Source organism: Tupaia chinensis, unplaced genomic scaffold (assembly GCF_000334495.1).
Source record: "Tupaia chinensis unplaced genomic scaffold, TupChi_1.0 Scaffold143843_1, whole genome shotgun sequence".
Classification (NCBI taxonomy): Eukaryota; Metazoa; Chordata; class Mammalia; order Scandentia; family Tupaiidae; genus Tupaia; species Tupaia belangeri.
Window position 1 is genome coordinate 437,941 of NW_006203694.1, and position 21,612 is coordinate 459,552.

Genomic DNA, 21,612 nt, shown 5'->3' on the forward strand with positions numbered 1-21,612 from the left:
AGAGTCCTATTGGTAGGAAAAGAAAATCAGGACTCTACAAAGTCATGGGAAAAATCTAATGGAAATGTGCATTCAGCAGCTAGGTATAAGGATTAAGGAGGAGAGATGAAAATTAAAAATAGATATTTGGGAGTTGTTGGATGTCAGTGATAATGGAGACAAGCGAGCAAGTATCATTACCCAGGGTGGGTGGAAAGAAGAGACACTTTAGACTGATATCTGGAAAAGAGGCCCACACAGACGATTTAGATAAAACATCTATAAACATTCTGAGCGCCCCCCCCCCATTGTTAATCAGACTAGCAGGGCCTTCACCTATACAATAGGCTTCATATGAAAATGAAAGGTGCTCTCTCAGGCAGGTAGGCAGGCGTGCATGTGGGCAGGCATGGTGGCACCTGCCCTGTGGCAGAAAAAGGTGCCCTCTCTAGACAGACAAACTGCAAAACAAGTGTTCCTTTTAGGTGTAATTATGAGTACTGTGCCTGGACAGTAGTCTTTAACCAGACTCTTTAGTGCAGTGGACAAACTATATCTGTGTACTGATTGCCCAGAGAACCAACTTTAGGTTGTCTAGAATATTAAAATTCACTAAAGCTAGTTTCTTATTTATGCTACCATTCTCCCATGATCAGATTATACAAATCAGAATTCCTTTAGTGACATGACAGTGACTGTCCACCTGCTATTCAATCAAGGTGCTTTCTCTCATTTTCTGGAAACTGACCATTAAAGTTTTTTGTTGTTTTGTTTTGTTTTGGTTTTGGTTTTGTTTTCCACATAAAAGATTGTTTTCTAATAATCACCATCAATTCTCTGGAGCTAGCTCTCCAGGTAGGGTTCTATGTACATGAGTTTCAAGCTTTCTGCACACCATAGAAATTGGCAATAATGTCATTGGCTACTCTCTAGTTCTCTTTGAAAAAGAAGTTCCCAAGTTACTGCTGAATATCCAGCCCCCAGTGGCAGGTGGATGAAGAAGCAATTGAGACGTCTAAGGATGTCTTTCACTTTGCCTTGTCTCTAAGAAGTAGGTGGGTGGTACTCAGCAAAAGAATAGGATCCAAAAAAGGGAGAGAATTATAGAGTAGGTTAAAATAGAACAGCATAATAGGTACAGCCACGACCTTCTCTCTACCATCCTCCAAAAGATGAAAGGATCTCTACCCTGTTCCATGGTGAGTTGATTGTTTTTAATCATGCTATATCAGTGAGCTAACTTTAAGAGAACAATTTTAGAAAAATAATACTTTATTCTTGGAGCCAGAGGATGGCACTCATTGAGAGTTAATTTTCTGAAATCTTCAACAATGCAAAAGACCCATGGAACCATAACATATAGAGCTAGAAATGGCCTCAGATAATATGTAGCCTCACTATCTCATTTTAGAGATGAGGAAACAAAGGTCAAAAAGGGCACCAAATTTGACCAAGTTAATTTAACAAATTATAGGGACCAGCAGTTAGCGTAATGGCTATGTCACTGGACTCCCACATAGTCGACAGCGGTTTGAGTCCCGGACCCAGCGGCTTAAACTCACGCCAGGCACGTGCGTGCCCAAGATCCTGAGAGGAGAATGGAGGAGAAGGGATTGAGGCGTGGCCATCCCCCCTAGGGGGTGATTTCTTGCTTTCTGTCTCTCCATCTCTCTCTCTGTCTTTCTGGCAAGTGCACACGCCCTATAGCAAAAACCCTCTCAAAAAAAAATTTAACCAATTATATAAAGAGGTAAGATTAAAACTAAGGTGTCACCAGATTCGTTTAACTGTTTTTCTACACAACGCTATCACACAACCTCTGCTCAAGTTGACTGCTTAAAAAAGGACTAGATAAATGTGATAGGAATAGTTTGGAAAAATAAAAACATAGGCTATATATGCTTTATTATAACTTGTAGCACCAATTTATAACTATTTACTTGCATGTCATTAATGCTATAGGATTAATTCCTTCAGTTAGATGGCTATGTTTCCATTCCGATTTATAGTAACTCAGAATATCTGGTACAAAATGGAGGCTAAATACCTATACGTTAAAAGAACATGTGAATAAATAAATGAAGACATTTATTTAAGTTCATAAACTCTACCAATGCAGAAGAATATAACTCTTATCTTCAAAATTATGTGGGTTGGTGTCTTTCATTCAGCAGGTAGTGTCCCAGGTCTATATCATAAGTATACAAACAAAAGTTTTACATACGAAATTATGTAAGATGAGGGTATACTCATTTATGAGGGTTTTTGTATGTTTTCTTTTGTCTAGTGTTTTGTATGTTTGTTTGTTTATTATGATAGTGACAGATGCTTAATGGATGTCAATAAACCCAGAAATGAGAGTTCAGAACCTAGGTGATGAGTAAGGGAAAATTTACTCATCACCTGGGTTATGATGAATTTATTGATTTAGCCACTGATTGTACAATAGCCTGGTAAAAGCTCCTATAAACCAGCCCCTCTTCTTAGACTTGAGGAGATAGCAGTGATTAAAACAGGCAAAGTAGGACTGCAATAAACTAAGAAACAGCAAAGGAAACATTAATAGAGTGAAAAGGAAACCTATTAAATAGGAGAAAATACTTGTAAACATATATCTGATAAAGAGTTAATATCCAAAATGTATAAGGAATTCAAACAACTCAATAGTTTAAAAAAATAACTATTGGGAACCAGCAGTTAGCGTAATGGCTGTGTCGCTGGACTCCCACGTAGTCGACCGCGGTTCGTGTCCCGGACCCGGTGGCTTAAAACTCACGCCGGGCACGTGTGCGTGCGTGCCCAAGATCCCGAGAGGAGAATGGAGGAGAAGGGATTGCGGCGTGACCATCCTCCCTGGGGGGTGATTTCTCGCTTTCTGTCTCTATGTCTCTCTGTCTGTCTGGCGAGCGCACACGCCCTACAGTGAAAATCTCTCAAAAAAAAAAAAAAACTATTGAAAAATGGACCATGGATTATGGACTGGTGTGTCTTTACACAGAAAACATAAAAATGGCCAACAGGTCCATGAAAAGGTGCTCAGTATCACTAATCATCAGGGAAATGAAAATTAAAACTACAATGAGATATCACATCACATCTATTAGGCTATTACAAAAAAGATAAAAAATAACAAGTTCTGGTGATATGGAAACTAAGGAATATTTATGTAATATTGATGAGGATGAAAATTCATACAACCCTTTAGAAAAATAGTATGCAAGTTCCTCAAAACTTAAAACTAGAACTACTATATGATCCATCAATCCTACCTATGGATATATCTAAAGGAAACAAAATCATTATGTTGAACATGATTCAACTGCACTCAACTCCCAATTTTATTGAAGCATTATTCACAGTAGCCACAATACAGAAAAAAATCTAAATGTCCATCAACAGATGAATAAAGAAAATGAGATATTAGTGTACAACCATACATGCAGAGATGGTTCTAAATTGTATTTTTTATATATTTATATTCAACTAACAATTTTTTGACTTTATAATGGCATGAAAGCTATATATATTCAGCAGAAAATGTATTTGGAGTGCCCATATAACCATTCTGTTTTTTCATTCAGTACAGTATTCAGTAAATTGAATAATCTATTCAGCACTTTATTATAAAATGGGCTCTGTGTTAGGTTATTTTGCCCAACTGTCAGCTAATGTAAGTGTTCTGAGCACTTTTAAGGTAAACTAGGCTAAACGGTGATATTTTGGTACTTCAGGGGTATAAAATACATTTCAACTTGCAACATTTTCTACTTTGTATAGGTTTATTGGGACATAAGCCCATCATAAACCGAGGAATATCTACACACACAGAGTGAAAAATTATTCAGCCTTAGAGAAAAAGGAAATCTTATTCATTTGTACCAACACAGATGAACGTGGAGGACATTATGCTAACTAAAATAAACCAGCCACAGAAAGGCAAACACTACATGATCTCACTTACATGGAGAACTAGAAAGTCAAACTCACAGAAGCAGTAATAGTGGTGGACACCAGAATCTAGGTGGGGTTAGGGACAGAAGAATGGCAGACACTGGTCAAAGGGTACAAAATTTCAGTTAGGCAAAATGAGTAAGTTTTGGAAACTTAATGTACAACACAATAACTATAGTTAAAAATGCTATATTATACTGATTTGCTGAAAGAATAGATCTTGAGGGACCAACAGATGGCATAATGGCTATGTCACTGAACTCCCATGTAGTCAACAGCAGTTCGAGTCGTGGACCCAGTGGCTTAAATTCATGCCAGGTGCATGTGCGTGTGTGCCAAAGATCCCGAGAGGAGAACGGAAGAGAAAGGATTGAGGCGTGGCCATCACCCTGGTGGGCAATTTCTTGCTTTCTGTCTCTCTGTTTCTCTCTGTCTTTGTCTTTCTGGCAAGCGCACATGCCCTATAGCAAAAATCTCGCCAAAAAAATTTAAAAAAGAGAATAGATCTTGAGTGTTCTCATCATAAAAGACACACATGCAGAGAAAATGGTTATTGTGTGAGGAGATGAATGTGTTAATCATTTGTGTTTATCATTTCACAATGTACACATATATCAAAACATAAAATTGTATCTCTTAAATATATAAAATTCCTATTTGTCAATTATACCTTGATAAAGTTAAAAATTAAAAAGAGAACTAGAGACTACTTTATCAATCACACTATTCAAAATTTTAGTAAGTGAAGGAATCAAACCCTGAAGTGGTTAATTTGTTTAGCTCACAAGGCAGTGCAGTGTTGAAGACAGAGTCAGACACAAGGCTCCTTGAATCTCAAAGCTGTGCTATTTTCAGCTTTTGGTCACTCTGTATAGCCAGTCATTACAGGTATGGACCCTGGAACCAAATTATTTGGATTTAATCATTTGATTCCAGAGTCTAGACAATAAAATATAGAAAAATAATAATTATATTAAAACTTATCTAAGGACCAGCTTAGAAATTTTTCCAAGAAGACAAATAAATGGCCAATATGACCATAAAGTTTGCATAGATATATGACCTCATAGATATGTGACCTCCGAGTTGCATGACCATGTGCAAATTCCTTTTCTGAGCCCACATTTCCTTATTTATAAAAGGGTTAAAGGCAGTGGCTATTAACAGGGCTGTCTTGAGGCTGAATAAGAGGGCTATATAAGCTTTACATATTAATATCATATTTGGAATCATGTCAAACTAATTCATTGGTTCTGTTCTTTTGTGCTTTGCTTGGTTTTCCAACTTCTTCTTGGTTCTGAGATAGATTCTAACTGGATTTTGTTTTCAAGCTCCCCCTTACTCTGTTCATTTAGGTTCAACTTGCAACCTCAAGAATGGGAGAATTATATGGTAAGGAGTTTTCACTTCCTGAATATTCTTCCTTTGGAAACCCCTGGTTTCTAGTAATCCCTTCCCCTGCCTTTCTTTATAATAATGATGATATGATCATAATCATTTAAAAGCTGGTTGAGCTGATACTAAAAACTCTATGCTTTCTACTGGAGGTACAAGTTCCTTTTCCTTTCACTGACAAGCATCCCAGGCCTGGGTGCCCCAATGCCTTTTTGTAAATCAAAGAAATATTGAACTCATTATATTAAAGCACAAGTTATTCTCTCATCGGTCAATTCGTCTGGGTCAACTATTCTAACACATTTATTCTGGACATCTAAAAGATATGACATCTAACAGTTTGTTTCCAATATTACAGCTGCCATTCATTTTGTAATCCTAAAATGATACTTTAAAATCAGACCATTCAAATGCAATTATTAGGCATCAAAGTACTATCTTCCATCAGAGCAGTGGAAGGACTCCAAAGTCAGTCCCTTGGCGCTAATAAACAGAAGCAATAGGACCCATATTGGTATGAGTGAGCAGGGTTTCCCAGGGACATTTACTTTCACTTTCACTTGTGAGCATCGCATTTTACAGAAATGATAAATTCTTCTTTAAGGAGGAGGAAATTGAGGGACAGAGAAGACAGATCACTACTCAAAGATCCAAAGATCGAATGGAGAATAAAAGAAGATTCAAAGGCAAATCTTCTATACCACATTGAGCTTTGCCCCACCTCATCCTCTTCCTACTGTTATAATCAATAATCAACTTACAGAGTTTTCTCATGTTAATTGTACAGTTCAGTACATGACTATCAGACTGTGCCTTCACTCCAAGCCCCATCTTCCTTTCACATACCTGACATAGAATATCCCCATCCTCTCAATCCCTTGACTTACTCCATAGTGTCCCTCACCCCCATCTATTTCCAGAACCCTATTTACCCTCATGGTTATTCTAGAACTGTCCTAGAGGATCTATCAGAGCCCTTCTAACTCTGATGTATTATGATGTATTATGTTGAACTGTTCCCGTCTCTAACTTGCTTATCACAATAGTTGCACTCCCACCTCTTCAAGACTTATGAACCTACCACCCTCTCATTTCCCTTTGTGTACTATCTTCTGTCTTCTCTTCCTTTGGTATCCAACTTGGACCCAATGATCCACTCACACATTCATTTTTGGCCACTACACCTTTTTAAACTATTATTTTCATTTTTAAAAAATCATGATTATATGTGGGGTATAATGTGATGTTTTGATATATGTAAATCAATCTAATTACTATATTCAACACCTAGCTAACTTATTTTTGGTGGTGAGACATTTCCTCTCTTATTTCTTTTGAAATGCACAATACATTATTATCAACTATGGTCACCTGCATGCAATAATTGATTCTTTCTATCTGAAATGTTGTACCCTATTACTGGTGAGTCTCAACTCCCCTCCCCTCCCCACACTATCTCCAAGTTCTACTAGTTATCATTCTACTCTCTACTATGAGTTCAACTTTTATAAATTCCACATATACATAAGTAAGAACATGTGGGGTTTTATTTTTCTGTCTTTGGTTTATTTCATTTAGTATAATGTCCTCCAAGTTTACCCACATTGTCAAAAATGACAGCATTTACTTCCATTTACTTTCATAAGGCTAAATAATATTCCATTGTATTACAAGGATTTCCTTATCCATTCATCCATTGATGGACACTTGGATTGAGTTCATATTACTATGGCTATTGTGAATAATGCTACAATTAACATTAGGTCCAGATACCACTCTTTGGCATACTGATTTCACATCTATACGTATACATCATGTATATGTGTAGATCTCTCTCTTGCTCTCTCTCTCTCTGACCTTATTGCAGTTAACCTTTTAACTTTAGGCCAACATTCTTAATTGTCTTGCCCAGTTGTATTCTCATCTTATCCAGTTGACAAATTCCAACTCTGCAAACTGAACCCAACACTTCCACCACCCACGTGTTGTCTTAAATTTGCAGTTCATTTAGAGACCATTTAAGTTGCACAGAAATAATAAAGTAACAGCCATTCTAAGTTGGTTGTCACCAACTTCATTAAAGTCCTAACTGCTTCCTGGCAATCCCTTTCTATTTCCCTAATCAGAACCTTCCACCATTTTGCAGATTAGCTATTTCCAAGTTTCTCCTAACTCTACAGATATTTTTGGCACTCTCCAGCTCCCCACAACACCAGTAAATGGTTACACGTTTCTACTTCACAAAGAGAACAGAAGCTGCCCAGACAATGGCGTGGAGGTTAAGGCAGCTGGATCCCACATGGCTGACTATGTAGTTGAAGTCTCAGATTCAGTGGCTTGAAAACATACGATGTTCATGCGCATGCATGCCCAAAATCCAAAAATGAAGGACAAGTAGAGGAAAAGGGATTGTGGCCTGGCTAACCCTAAGGACAGTGCTATCTCATTAACTAACTCTCTTATCTCCCTCTCTCTCTTTCTGTCTCTGGTGAAAATATGCACCCTTTGACAAAATTAAAAGAAAGAGAGAGAATAGAAGCTTTCAGAAGTCCCTTCAAATTCAGATACATAAAATCAATTTAAACCCATATCTCTCTTTCCCCTTTCTTCCTATTTCAGATGAAATCCATTCCTTTTCTCTTCTCCACCTGTATTCTTATTTTTCCCTTCCTATCTTTTTCAGAATTACTTCATCAAAGTAAATCCACTTTGTCTTGCATTGTCAGTCTCATTACTTTTCTTTTCCCCTTTTATTTTTTAAGTTTCTTGAGAGAGAGAGAGAGAGAGAGAGAGAGAGAGCACCTACTAGTCAGCCAGGATCATAGGCATGCTTTGAGTGTTCAGTTTGACCCAGGATACAAATCCCAGGTCTCCCCATATGACTCCAGTATTACAAAGTAGTATCCTACTGCCTGCACCACAGCTGGGACTGCCTTTTCCCTCTTAATAGCCAGAGAACAAAAATAAAACTCTGTGTTTCATGGTTCTGCCCCTTCTCAAATCCATATTTCTTTAAAAATTAAAATAAAATATCTATTTTCTTTGTTCTCACTTCTCAACCCACTGCAATCTGGCTTCTGTCCCCAACTTTCTACTTACCAGCTCTTGCCAACATCAAGAATTTAAGTATAAAAGACTATTTTCAGTTCTTACTTTATGCAATCAGAAAACATAGACCCTGATTACCTACACCTTCCAAAAGCATTCCTTGACTTTAACTTTATGGTATCTCCTGTACCCCTGGCCATTTCTCAGCTTCTCAATTCTTTCCTCTGCACATGCTAAACAGGCTGGTCCAAGAGAGAGCATATCCCCACATGGTATCATTTAGTTATCAGCAGTAACCTGATGACTCTGAATACAAGTTTTTATCTTAGTTCTCTCTGTTTAGGGTAAGAACCACTAGTATAATTACCTACCAAGTCTCTAATGTTCTAAGTAGTACAAATTCAACATTTTCAAAGCTGATTCATCATCTCAAAAATATACAACTCCAAAAAGCCTCCTTGCCTTCCAGGACTCCCTATCTTGATGAAAAGCACATTCACCAATGAGCTGACGGAGTAAGAAATGTTCACCTTCTCTTTTTCCTATTTACCATGGATCCAGGGATTCATCACTTAAAATATGGTCTTGCCAATTTTCTTGCTTTTTTAGTCTCCCATCTCTCTCAACCTTGACATTCAAATACTCTCCAAATACTGAATCTTAAGTCTCCTTAAGATTAGGGGCCAGCATATGATGTGTGGTTAAAGCACTGGATTAAGATTAAGATAAGATTAAGATTATCTCCTTAAAATAAGTCTCCCCTCAGGTTAGGAGCCAGCATACGATGTGGTTAAAGCACTGGACTTCCACATGGCTGATCACGGTTCAAGTACTGGACCTGGTGACTTAAAAATCACACCAGGCACAGGTTCATGTGTGCCCAGAAATCCCAGGAGAAGAAGAGAGGAGAAAGGAATATGGTGTGGTCATCTCTGCTGGGAGGTGACTTCTTTCTTTCCCTTTCACTGTCTCTGTTCCTCTCCAAGAAGCACACACACACCCAAAAGCAAAAACCTTAAAAAAAAAAAAAAGTATCTCGGGTTATAATTCTATGTGTGTAACAATTCTCAAAATGATGAAATCATAGAGATAAAGAACAGATCAGTGGTTGCCAGAGATATGGAATGGTAGGGGATAAGGGAGAGGTCTGAGTAGAAAGAGCTAGCAGAGAGACATCTTTGTTGTGATGGAACTGCTTTGGCTCTCGATTGTGCTGATGGTTACATAAATCAATAAGCAAAAAAAAAATGACATAGAAATACATACACATACAGTATCAAGGTCAATCTCTCGATTTCAATATGGGACTATTGTTACATTAGATGTAATCATTGAAGAAAAGTGGGTCAAGAGTAGCTGAGGCATCTCTGTACTATATTTGCAACTTTTGGTGAGTCCATAATTATTTAAAAACAGAAAGTTAGAAAAATATGTCTCAAATCTCCATGGACGATATGCTAGTCCCAGACACCCTCTTGTTCACTCAGACCACTATTAGAGCATTCTGTTTTCCTGTCACATCTTTTGCACTCTACCCCAATCATCTATCATCAATCAGTTCTCTCTATTTCAGCATGAATGATCTTTCCAAGATGACAACCTGGACATGCTCCACCTCTGGGGAAAAATCACATAAAGAGCTTCTCATTGTTCTTAAGATGTAGTTCGCAAATTGTGTACTGAGTTGCTGCAGAGTCACAGCAGACTCACTGGAGCATAGCAGGATATTTTAAATGTTCAAGGGCACCAAGGGACACTTGACGTTGAGTGGACATTGTAGGAGCTACTAAACTGAGGTAGTTCATAGTTTCAACATCGGAACATACTTCATTCTATTGAATGATAGAATATCCTTAGGAGCTCTTTTCCTCTCTAGCTGCTTGAGGATATACCACCATCATGAATGACACAGTAACTATCCCAAACCAGGAAATTCATGATCAACTGACTACTTCAGAGGAAACGAATGGTCACTGATGTCCTTCACCCCAGGAAGGCAACAGTACCTAATACAGACATTCGGGAAAAACTAGCAAAGATGTACAAAACCACACCAGATGTCATCTTTGTGTCTGGGTTCAGAACCCATTTTGGTGGTGGCAAGACAACTGGCTTTGGCATGATTTATGATTCTTTAGATTATGCGAAGAAAAATGAACCCAAACATAGACTTTCAAGACATGGCCTTTATGAGAAGAAAAAGATGTCAAGAAAACAGCAAAAGGAACGCAAGAACAGAATGAAGACTGTCAGGGACTGCAAAGGCCAATGTTGGTGCTGGCAAAAAAGTCAAAGGAGTAAAGATTCTGTGATGACTACCTGTGGTCATTGTACAGATTTTTCATGAGAGGATTAATAAATTAAAATATATTTTTTAAAAAATCCATAGGAAGCTGAGTTTAGGGCTGTAAGTACGATTACAAAATATTGCAAACTAATTACTGGGGAACTACAAATGAAGTCAGTGGCAATCAATTGCAAAGTGTAAGAAATAGTAAGAACAGGAACCAGCAGTTAGCATAATGGCTATGTCGCTGGACTCCCACGTAGTCGACCGCAGTTCGCATCCCGAACCCGGTAGCTTAAAACTCACGCCGGGCACGTGTGTGTGCGTGCCCAAGATCCCGAGAGGAGAATGGAGGAGAAGGGATTGTGGCGTGACCATCCCCTCTGGGGGGTGATTTCTCGCTTTCTGTCTCTATGTCTCTCTCTGTCTGTCTGGCGAGTGCACGCGCCCTATAGCAAAAAATCCTCTCCAAAAAAAAAAAAGAAAAGAAAAGAAATAGTAAGAACTACGGTTATATCAGAATAAAATAAAAATACTGCTTTTTTTAAATGTTTGCATGTATTATTTTTTCAAATGGCTACTAAACTTGTTAGGATAAAAATACTTTATTAAGTTGTTTGGACCTAATTACTTAATAAGTGTATTATTAGTGTTTCTTTGGCCTAGAGGAATCATTAAAAAAATTTAAAACATCTTGAATTTAAAAATGTGGGAGATACCTTAGGATTAAGTTTAATGTCTTTTATGTAACATGCAGAAAAATTGATGATTTGATCCTGGTACTTACTTCTCTGACCTGTAATTAACATTTTCTCTGCCCATTACCTACACTGAATTTTTGGGTTGTTGGAAGAGTCATGACACATTTTTGCATGGAAAAACAGAAAAATATGTCACGACAGCCCACGACTTGCAGTGCCTAGAACAAGCTTGTTCCTTTATAGATACCCCCTTAAAATATTCTTTCTCACACACACATACACACCTTGACAGCCTTCCTCAATCTTGCAAGACCAACTTTAGTGCCCATTTTTTTCATTACTACTCTATTCCACACTTCTTTCCTAGCACTCATTGTACCAGGTGTTGATTTAGCTGTGTAGGTTCTACCCCTTTCCAGCACTACAAGGCTTCTAAAATGCTGGTGTCATCAGAGGCTAATACAATACCGACACAGAGTAGAGCCTCAACAAATACTTGTTAAATTAACGTGCATGTGAGCTCGTCCTTCCATAAAGTCAGATATTCCCTAGCCATTCAGCATCACAGAGACTTTCCTACCATTCGTATTCTCCTATTTCATACAAACCACACTTTCTTATCAATGTGAAATAAAACCATGTCATACTAGAGTCACACAGAGACTGTCACAAGTGCTCAGTGAGGAAGACTGCACCTTGCTGGCCTTCTCTGAGCAAGAAACCTGCCATTTGAAAAAAAGCAAAGTTACACACACACACACACACACACACACACACACACACACCTGCTCGCATACACACATATACCCTGCCTTGAAATGCTGCTGATCTCTGTGAAAGTACCTGGGTAAGAAGCCATCCTTGAAGGGCCAATGTCTCCTAAGCATTACACATCAAAGACAACCTGTGAGCACTGAGCAGCAGAAACTAGAAGATGAGATGTCACAGACTGCTCCAATCAGCTGGGCTGATTAGTAAATTAGATGCTTGCAAGTTGTGGGATGTGTCCTGTATACACGAAACAATGTACAGTGATAACTTAAAGATATCTTGTCACTGTGCTGGTCTCTGGATCCTGCCACATGTGCCTCCAGACAAAAGATAACTTCCTCTCTGGTTCATCATCTCTAACTTTATCCTGAAAAGTCCTCTTACTCTAAGGGCAGATTAAACCCTTTCTTCCCAGGGTGCCTATGCTACAAAATGCGCTGACCAATTATCCTCCCTGTTCTTCTTGGGAGTTATGGCAAAGTTCTCAGAGTCCCCATTGGTGAATTTCCTGGGGCGATGCTTCAGATAATCCTTTAATCTATCAGTACTCAAGTACTTGCTCTGTGTGAAGTGACATTCTATATTCTCTTCTTAAATCTTTACCACATTTTGGACTTCATCGCCATTTTAAAGATGGAAAAATTGAGGCTCAAAGAGTTTAAGTAATATAAGATTTCATGGGTGGGCAGTGACATAGCCAGGTCTCAAACCAAGGTCTAAGTATAAAGATTTGCTAAACTATAAGGACTCTTGTAAGGTCCATATAAGCCTAGACGATGACTTGGTCTGGAAGTTTTCATCAAGGTCAACAGGGACAGGTCAGGTGTAGAAAAGGAGTAAAATACAAACCATTCTGCCAAGCCAGTCTGGGAATCTACTGCTAACGAGACCCAGTAATTCTTGCACCCAGAAGGAAGGCTTTGAGAGATAAAGCAAAGGCCCAGAGGGAGAAGCCTGCCCAGTCTGTCCCTTTCATTAGCAACACGAAGGTCTCCAGCATCATGAGAGAAGGCATCCTGCCACAAGGTTCCATGGACATGGAACTGGGGCAGATAAGCGTGGATGCAGCCCAGGGACAAGGCTGCCTGACCTGTGGGTCTGTAGCAGCTGTTGGTGTCACTGAGTGGTACTTGGGAGTTAATAAACTTCATCTTCATTGCCTATTTCTTAGCTGGAGCACTCCCCGGCTCTTCCTTGACTTTCTGCCACCTTTTCTAACTCTTCTGTCTTTCTCTCTTATGCCTATTTCTCAGGCTGCACAGACAGGGTTTTGCTGCAGTGACCCATCACCTCAGCCTTCCAGCAGAGACCACAGACACAAGCCTCAGCAGCTGGGCCAGCCAGGGGAATTCTGAATGTATAGCAGTCTGTATCATCTTTATGTTTCAAATCAAACCCTTCATTGTATTTCTATAGTCCACATCAGGCAAGGCACAGGGTTTAACCTGTTTAACCTGAACCCATTGCAAACTCCGTTACTCAAATGTGGTATATTTTTCCTCTAAGCCAAGACACAATTATGATACTGACTCAAACTGTATGGTGGACCACATTAGTGGAGGATAAACTCAATGTATTTGGTAGTGATTTTATGAGCATTCTAAAAAAAAAGTGAGTCAGAAAAGAATAGATTCTATTTGCATGGAGTAGGATAAAAAATATCAGGATATATCTTATATAGGGAGGTTAAGGATTTTTCCCAGAAATTTTCTTTTTTTTTAAGAGAGATTTTTGCCATAGGGCACATATGCTGGCAAGAGAGACAGAGAGACAGAAAGTAAGAAACCATCGTTTAGGAGAAATAGCCATATTGTAATCCCTTCTTCTCTATTTTACATTCAGGATTTGGGGCACTCATGCACATGTGCCCAGCATCAGTTTTAAGCCATCAGGTCTGGTACATGAACCACAGTTGATTATGTAGGAGTCCAGCGACATAACCATTATGACATCTGCTGGTCCCATGCATTTTCAATTTTCATTTGAATTATGTATTGGTATCTACATCTCTGGCTACATTTATTGAGTGTCCTCCATGTATTTATTTACATTGGTTAAGGTAAAAATGGAAACAATAACAGCAGCACTTCTCTAAATAGTTATATAGTAATTGACAACCTGCCAATTAGGGTTTAAAAGTTGATGAAATCTGAATTTTTTTCCATTGTTGGCACTAAGCTATATCCAGTCTTATGTCCTATCTTGGTACTATACTCAAGATACACGATTTCACACAAAGATTTATAGTTCCAGGCTTTATCCTATCTCACTGCCTTTTGCCAGAGATGCCTCTATCTTCACTACCGTCACATGAAATCCTAATCCTCCTTTTTTCATTTTAAGAGAGATTTTTGCTATAGAGCAAATGTACTCAGCAAAGAGACAGAGAGAGAACAGAAAGCAAGACATCACTCCCCAGAGGGTGTTTTGCCACCACCCCTTCTCTTCCATTCTCCTCTTGGGATCCTGGACATGCACACACACACACACACACACACACACACACACACACACAGTGAGTTTTAAGTTGCTGGGTCCAGGACTTGAACCACAGTTGACCATGTGGGAGTCCAGGAACATAACAATTATGCCATCTGCTGGTCCCAAAATCCTAATCCTTCTTGAGGACCATGATCATAACCCTATCCTTATCATGCCTTCCTGAGCTTTTCTTTTTCTCCCGTCCTCCCCAGCAGCACCATCCCAAGGTACAGAAGTTCCGCACTCCTGCACAAACATAACCACCTGTAGCATTGCTCAGTCAAGGATACGAGCACAAGGAGCTGTGGCTGTTTGCTTTCACTCTGTTTTCCCCCAAGATACCATGTGTTTTTTGAGGACAGAGATCAAAGCTTTCCTCCCCCTAACCCCAGGAAACAGTGCAGGGCTTGGCCCTTAGGAATTTACAGACTAGTAAACATTTTTTCAAATGAGTAAATTAGCTGCAGGTGCTCTACCAGATCACAGATCCAGGCCCTCTCTTTCTTCCTTGGCCAAGATTGGAAACGCAGAGTGTGAAGCCCCACGGGCTTGTCTCCATTTCTTTTTCTAATCTTCCCAGTCGTAACAATCATCTTTTGTGTCAGTTTAAAGACACTGTATCAGTCTGTCCATATAAATGGGTGGACAAATAGGTCCATTTGCAGACACTGCTCCTGGCTAAAGCTAGACAATTGCTCTGCAGAGATTGCAGTAAACTATAGTTTACAACTCACAGAAGTCAACTCAGAAATGGCATGGGAGCAAAGGGGTAAAATACTGCAAAGCTACCAGTTTGGTAGCAATAAAGCTATCGTTCTTGGAATTCAACACTTAAGATTATCTTAGAATTGACACCAAGTGGCCTGGGAGACGTCTGCAGGCTGGATCTTTTTCTCCCTTCCTCTCTATTTGGATAGACATGAGCAGAGATAAGTAATAAATAATGAGTAATAGGATGGGGTGTGGGTGCAGGCTCATGGTTCTTACCAATGTGCCAACTCCTAAGTGGTCGAAACTGACAAAAAAGAACCTGGGACATCATCCTGCTCTCATTTTGAGTCGACTGGGTACATTCTAAAAGGAATAAAAAGTGTCTGTTATAGCACGTTTAGTCTAAGCTGATTTTCAATGAAGCGGGCCATGTTATCTGGACCTAACAATAGAATGTCAACATCTTATTTTCTAAGGAATACCACAGTCAGCGTAGAAACCCATCAGGATTCCCAGAAGAATGAAGACTGCTTTTCTGGGCTGGAGAACTAGTTTCCCTTAAAGATTCCCTCTCTGTAGCACAAAGCAAAAATTGATTTACTTCCCTTAATGCATTAACTGCCGCCCTGGTCTAAAGTCCTATCTAAAATCATGGAAAATCCCTTCCCCATTTGATCTTCAATCGAACACTTTGCAAATCCGGGCCCTATAGTGTTGCCAATATTTAAGTCACTTCAACTCAAATTGATAAAGCCCCAAATCAAAGACCATTTATTTTAATATTCTTCCTCCCACCCCTTCTTTGTCTTTTTTTCAGAAATAGTAAAGCAGGGTCTCTCAGTCTCTGCCTAACTGACGCTGTGTGTCAGATGGTGCTTTGCTGGACAGGAGTGTCCGGTACATTTGAAGACGTGTAGCATCTCTTGTTCCTGGCCACTTCCCACTAGATACCAGTAGCACCCCATCATCAAAACACCACCAGGTAGGCATCAAAAGTGTCCTCAGATATTGTCAAAAGTCCTCCCGGGAAGCAAAATCACCAACTGACAATCACACAGTATATGCATGCACGTGTGAGAGGAAAAGAGAGAGAGAGAGAGACCTCCATAGGGTCACGATCCCCTTCCTTCAGACCTCCATCCCGTTGGATCCTGGGCACTCATGCACATGCCTGGCATGTTTCTGGCTGATCAACAAGGCAGGGGATTCAAACCATGGTCACCATGTGGTATCCAGTACTCTGGAGCTGCACAGTGGACATTGGCACTTTTTAAATGTGCTGTAGATGATTCTAATATCCAACCACTTTTTGGACTCTATTGAAATTTCTGTATCTTTTCTTTTTTTTTTTTTTGAGAGTTTTTTTCGCTATAGGGTGCATGCGCTCGCCGGACAGACAGAAAGAGACAGAGAGACAGAGAGCGAGAAATCACCCCTCAGGGGGGATGATCACGCCGCAATCCCTTCTCCTCCATTCTCCTCTCGGGATCTTGGGCACGCATGCACATGCGCCCGGCGTGAGTTCTAAGCCACCGGGTCCGGGACTCGAACCGCGGTCGACTACGTGGGAGCCCAACGACATAGCCATTACACTAACTGCTGGTTCCCGAAGTTTCTGTATCTTTTTTAAAATTTCTCTTTTATTTTCTTGATCTATTTTTTACATTTAATCACTGTATATCTTTGTAGAATACAAAATGAATCTTCTTAGTATGAATACATTGTATTTAGTCCAGTCAAAGATATTAGCATACACATCACCAACAGATAATTTTCCAGTTTTGTGTCTATTAAATGTTTTGGCTTTTTAAAATTCTCCCTTGATTCCCTCCCTCTCAACCCCCATTGGAAGTTTCTAGATCTATACCACAGGGTAGAATGACAAATGTAGGAAGAAGAAATAAAAATGAAAAGAAAATAGATACAGCTTATGAATAGAAAACTAAAGCTGCTAATTCCATTCTTTCCAATCATAAACCAGGTGGTATATTTAGATCTAATTATTCAAAGCAAAAGCCCAACAGAAAAATTGGCTTCTTCAACAACATGCCAGATACTGAAACTGGACACATCCTCTTTAAAATCTTAGATGTTGGCTGGAACCCAAAGAAGTAACAATCTACAAAAGCCAGGCAGAGTCAGGAATTCCCTAATTCTGCTTACCAGAATTTTAATCTCTCTGAGAAAAAATGGTTGCATGGCTAAAGAGACTTGGTCGAATATTGTCAAAATCATCTAATATTAATAAAAGCCCTGCGATAAGGAGGCTTGTGTCACTTTGTTTTGTATCATCAGCAAGGCAGCACCCCACACATGGTCGAAGGTGCAGGTGAATTGAAAGATTCAAGCTTGCCTGTGACAGATTCCACCTACTATAAATTAACTCTGTTACCTTGCACAAATTATGTAAATGGAGGGAATAGCAATACCAAACACACAGGGTTACTGTAAAAACCAGTTGGAATAATTAATATACTGGATATAGTAAAATGCTAGACACTTAAGATTTCAATGTTAGCAATTAACTTATCATTGTTATTATTACCTATTTGACTATGAGGTACTTTTCTTTTTTCTTATAGAAAACACCTTTTAACTTAACATCAGTGTGTATATACTAAGGAATGCTGATTTGGAATAATTATAGCCACACTAATAGAAATAACAATTTTGTGAACCAGCCAGTACTCTGACAGTTAATCCCACGTGGATGACAACATGGTTCAATTCCTAGGCTCAAAGAAACATGGCTTGAAAAACCATGCCAGGCACATACGTGTGTGTGTACGCCCAAAATCCAAAAACAAGGGAAAAGTGGAGAAGAGATGGTGGCATGACCATGCCCTGTGAGGGTTGTTTTCTTGCTTTCCATCTCTCACTCTCTCTGTCACTCTCCAATAAGCACAAATTTTTAAAAAAGAAAAAAATATAGATCTTGTATTTCATTGTGTCAAGATTTTTCTGGAATCTAGATGTTGAAGATTTCTTTCAAATTCAGTCACAAGCTTCCTGAGGAGGCCATGTAGGTTTCTCTCTTGCTGCACTTGGATGACCCCCTTGGGGGCTGGGACCATGTTACTTGCCCATCATTGACTTCATAGTGCACAGTATCTTGCACATCTAGGAGTCCAATGGATATTGTTGAATGACTGCCAGATAAAAACTTCATTTATCTTGGTAAAGTCATCGCCCACCCTCAGCCCCAGTCATTTAGCCAAGGAGCTTCATCACAAAACCTACTAGATATTTTTGTGAAACACATGAAGGAACCATCAGATTAGATCTGAGATGTATACAGCTCTGAAATAAATCTGAAAGATACTGTTAAGCAACTAAGCTTGGTTTGCTACGATTTGGTTTACACTCAGCTTTCAGTTATGTATTTAGAGCCCTAAGGTAAGTGTGACATAAGCCACAAACCACTTGCTCTGCAACCCACAGGGAAACCACTCCATACGAAACCACCTCTTGTGGCATAGTGACCACCATTACCAGTATCTCCCTCTATTCTGGCTCTCCAGAACCAAGCTTATAAATGGTGCCATAATTCTGATAAACTACCTTTGAGGTAGCCATTAAATTTACAGCAACTACTGATGATCTTAAAATTTGGGAAAATACTAACAGAAAATAAAACATAATAAAAGCAGTGGGAACACACGAAACACCTTTGGACCAAAATGACTGAAATTATCATAAGGAGAAAAGAAACAATTTATAGTAAATGCAACTATGTTCCTTCACAGAAAGACTGTGGATAGTTAATGACTAATATAACTAATATAACTAATATTACTGTCTTAGCAGACAGTAAAAACAAATTATTTTATAGAGTAATGATTTAGAACTATAATTTTTAAAAATTGCACCCATAAGATAATCTATGTTGTGGACATTTGGATTGGTACCACGTCTTAGCAATTGTAAATAATGCTACAATAAATATGGGATGTACAAGTGTTTATCCAACTGAGTGTTTTCCTATCTTTGGGGTAGATACCCAGGAGTGAAATTGCTGGATCATATGGTAGTTCTATTTATAGGTTTTTGAGAACTTCCATATTGTTCTCGACAGTGACTGTACTAAACAAACAAATAAACAAATTGAAAAAGTGTGAAACATATACACTACAGAATACTACTCAGTCATTAAAAAAATATGAAACCCTGACATTTGATAGAAAGTGGACAAGTATAGAAGATTCACTGCCAAGTGAAGCAAGCCAGAAGAGAGGCACTGTATGTCCCCACTCAAGATATACTGAATGTCGGCACTCTATGGCAGAAACTGAATGACTGGAAGGTATAAGAGCATGGAGAGCAATGGTGATGCTGGAGACAGTGGGGGAGGAGGGTGGGAAATGAGGGAGAGTGAGAGGGAGACAATCAAGGGGAAGAAGAAAGAAGCAAAACATTTAAGAGACCCAAAATGGGAAGAAATCTGTTGATTATAATGTATATGGTAATATCTTTGACTGGGCTGATATGCAGTGTATTCATGATGGGAAAATTCATTTGGTCTGCTGCTACACAGTGATAAAACGTAAAAAGTAAATAAATTCATGTGAGAAAAGATAATATAGACTTTGCAAAGAATTCTCACATCATCTGTATCTCATTTGACCTACTAGGCAGGACAGATATCATTACCCCTTTCTACAGAGGAGAAAATTGATTATTGGAGGGGTCATTCTTATCCATGCAATAATTGTTTGCTTTTTCATATGTTTCTCCCTACATCCTTTACCTCCAAATCCAGTGGGGATATGGCATCTTCATTAGAAAAGGGACTATGGGTAGTGCATAAGGGGTGAGTGTATACATGTTCTTTATGACTCTCTTTTGGTCATCTCTATCATCAACTCATAGCACAGTTCATGGAATATAATTGGTGTTACATTCTAAAGCAATCAGTGTGTGAATGAGTGAATGCTTCACGAATGAATTTATCCTAGATAAAAAAGCCAAAACCTGACAAAACCTGAGTGTCAAGACACCAAGCACTGGTTCTTTTCAATTACCTCATGTATTTTCAATAATAATATTTCACAGAATCATGTAATTTCTGAGGTAGAAAGGACCTTGGAGACCACATCAACCACCACTCCCATTTTATAGATGTGGAAACAGAGACTGAAAAACTTGTATTGCTTTGCCAATATCACACAGCAAAAAGGTAGGCAAGCAGGGCTAGTGGCTAGGTACCCTGACTCCAGCGTGAGTGGTGCTGCTACTGTAGACTAGTGGATTTAGGAAGAGAAAATCCCCCTTGCCTCCATAAATAGCTCAAGCTTGAGTAACAGCCATGAATCTTGTGCACCCAAACCATTGCTTATTAACATATTATTTCTCAGCTTGTGAACAATATAAGAGGGAGCCTCTTATGGGATTTAATTTCAGAGATTTTGCTCATTGCCCCTGGCAGTGACTCCCTACCAAAACTTTCTGAATTAAAATCTGTCTCTTGGTGGATACACAAAAGGGAGAGGATGGCCTTAACCTACTTCAGTTAGGAGGAGAGTCTTCCTTCAAGTTTCTTTTTGAAGCTCCCATATTTTTCAATGTTTTAATTTATATTATTCTTTATACATTCAATTGCTCTACATCATTTAGATTGTAAAGAGACTTTACCCGGCACCTTACATATCATCCTGATTCTGGGAAGCAATGCAGTGTCTGAGACTTGAGATCTGGAACTTTTCAGTGAGGCTGGCTCTCTAGCATGAGGCAACACAGCAGTACAGTAGGAAGGTCTTTCATGATGCAAATGTCAAGTTTGTAATGTGTTGTGTCCCTATTAGCATACAGCGAGACAGACAACACCACTAATTGCCAGTGAACATGGTTTAGTATTTCAATGAAGTGGCATACAGGGGTGAAACAGTGTTATTTGACACTGCCCCATGAGCATGGCCAAGTTGGCTTTTGCTCTGGTCTGCGCCTGGATGAGCATGTCTCTTGATACCTACTTGCATGTGTGTCCATGTACAGATTACGACAAGAGCCCTACCTAATCCTTGCACCTCGTAGGTACCAAATCAGTGTTAGTGGTATTTATGAGTGTCCAGTTCCACCTATCTTACATTATTTTTCACTTGAAGTACACACACACACACACACACACACACACACACACACAATGTGTGTATGAATGTGTATTTTTAATTATTGTCAGTCACTCCTATGAGAGCAAGGACCATGTTTGTTTTAATTATCACTGTATCACCCTCCTTAAACATAGTGCTGGGCCTGTAGCTGGTGCTTAATAATTATTTAAGGATTAAATAA

The 21,612-nt window shown here is 39.1% G+C and overlaps 1 protein-coding gene across 2 annotated transcripts in view; it reads right to left on the minus strand.

Moving 5' to 3' along the window:
- Positions 1 to 21,612, minus strand: part of BRINP1 (BMP/retinoic acid inducible neural specific 1) — a 157,882-nt gene that overhangs the window by 132,268 nt on the left and 4,002 nt on the right. The window contains exon 1 of one of the 2 annotated variants that reach the window (XM_014582842.1): positions 6,172 to 6,239. The exons of the other annotated variant lie outside the window; for it this stretch is intronic. Coding sequence (XP_014438328.1) covers positions 6,172 to 6,191 — 20 coding nt within the window. The 5' untranslated portion in view covers positions 6,192 to 6,239. Of the gene's footprint in view, positions 1 to 6,171; positions 6,240 to 21,612 lie in introns of those variants that run through there. 2 annotated transcript variants of the gene reach the window in all.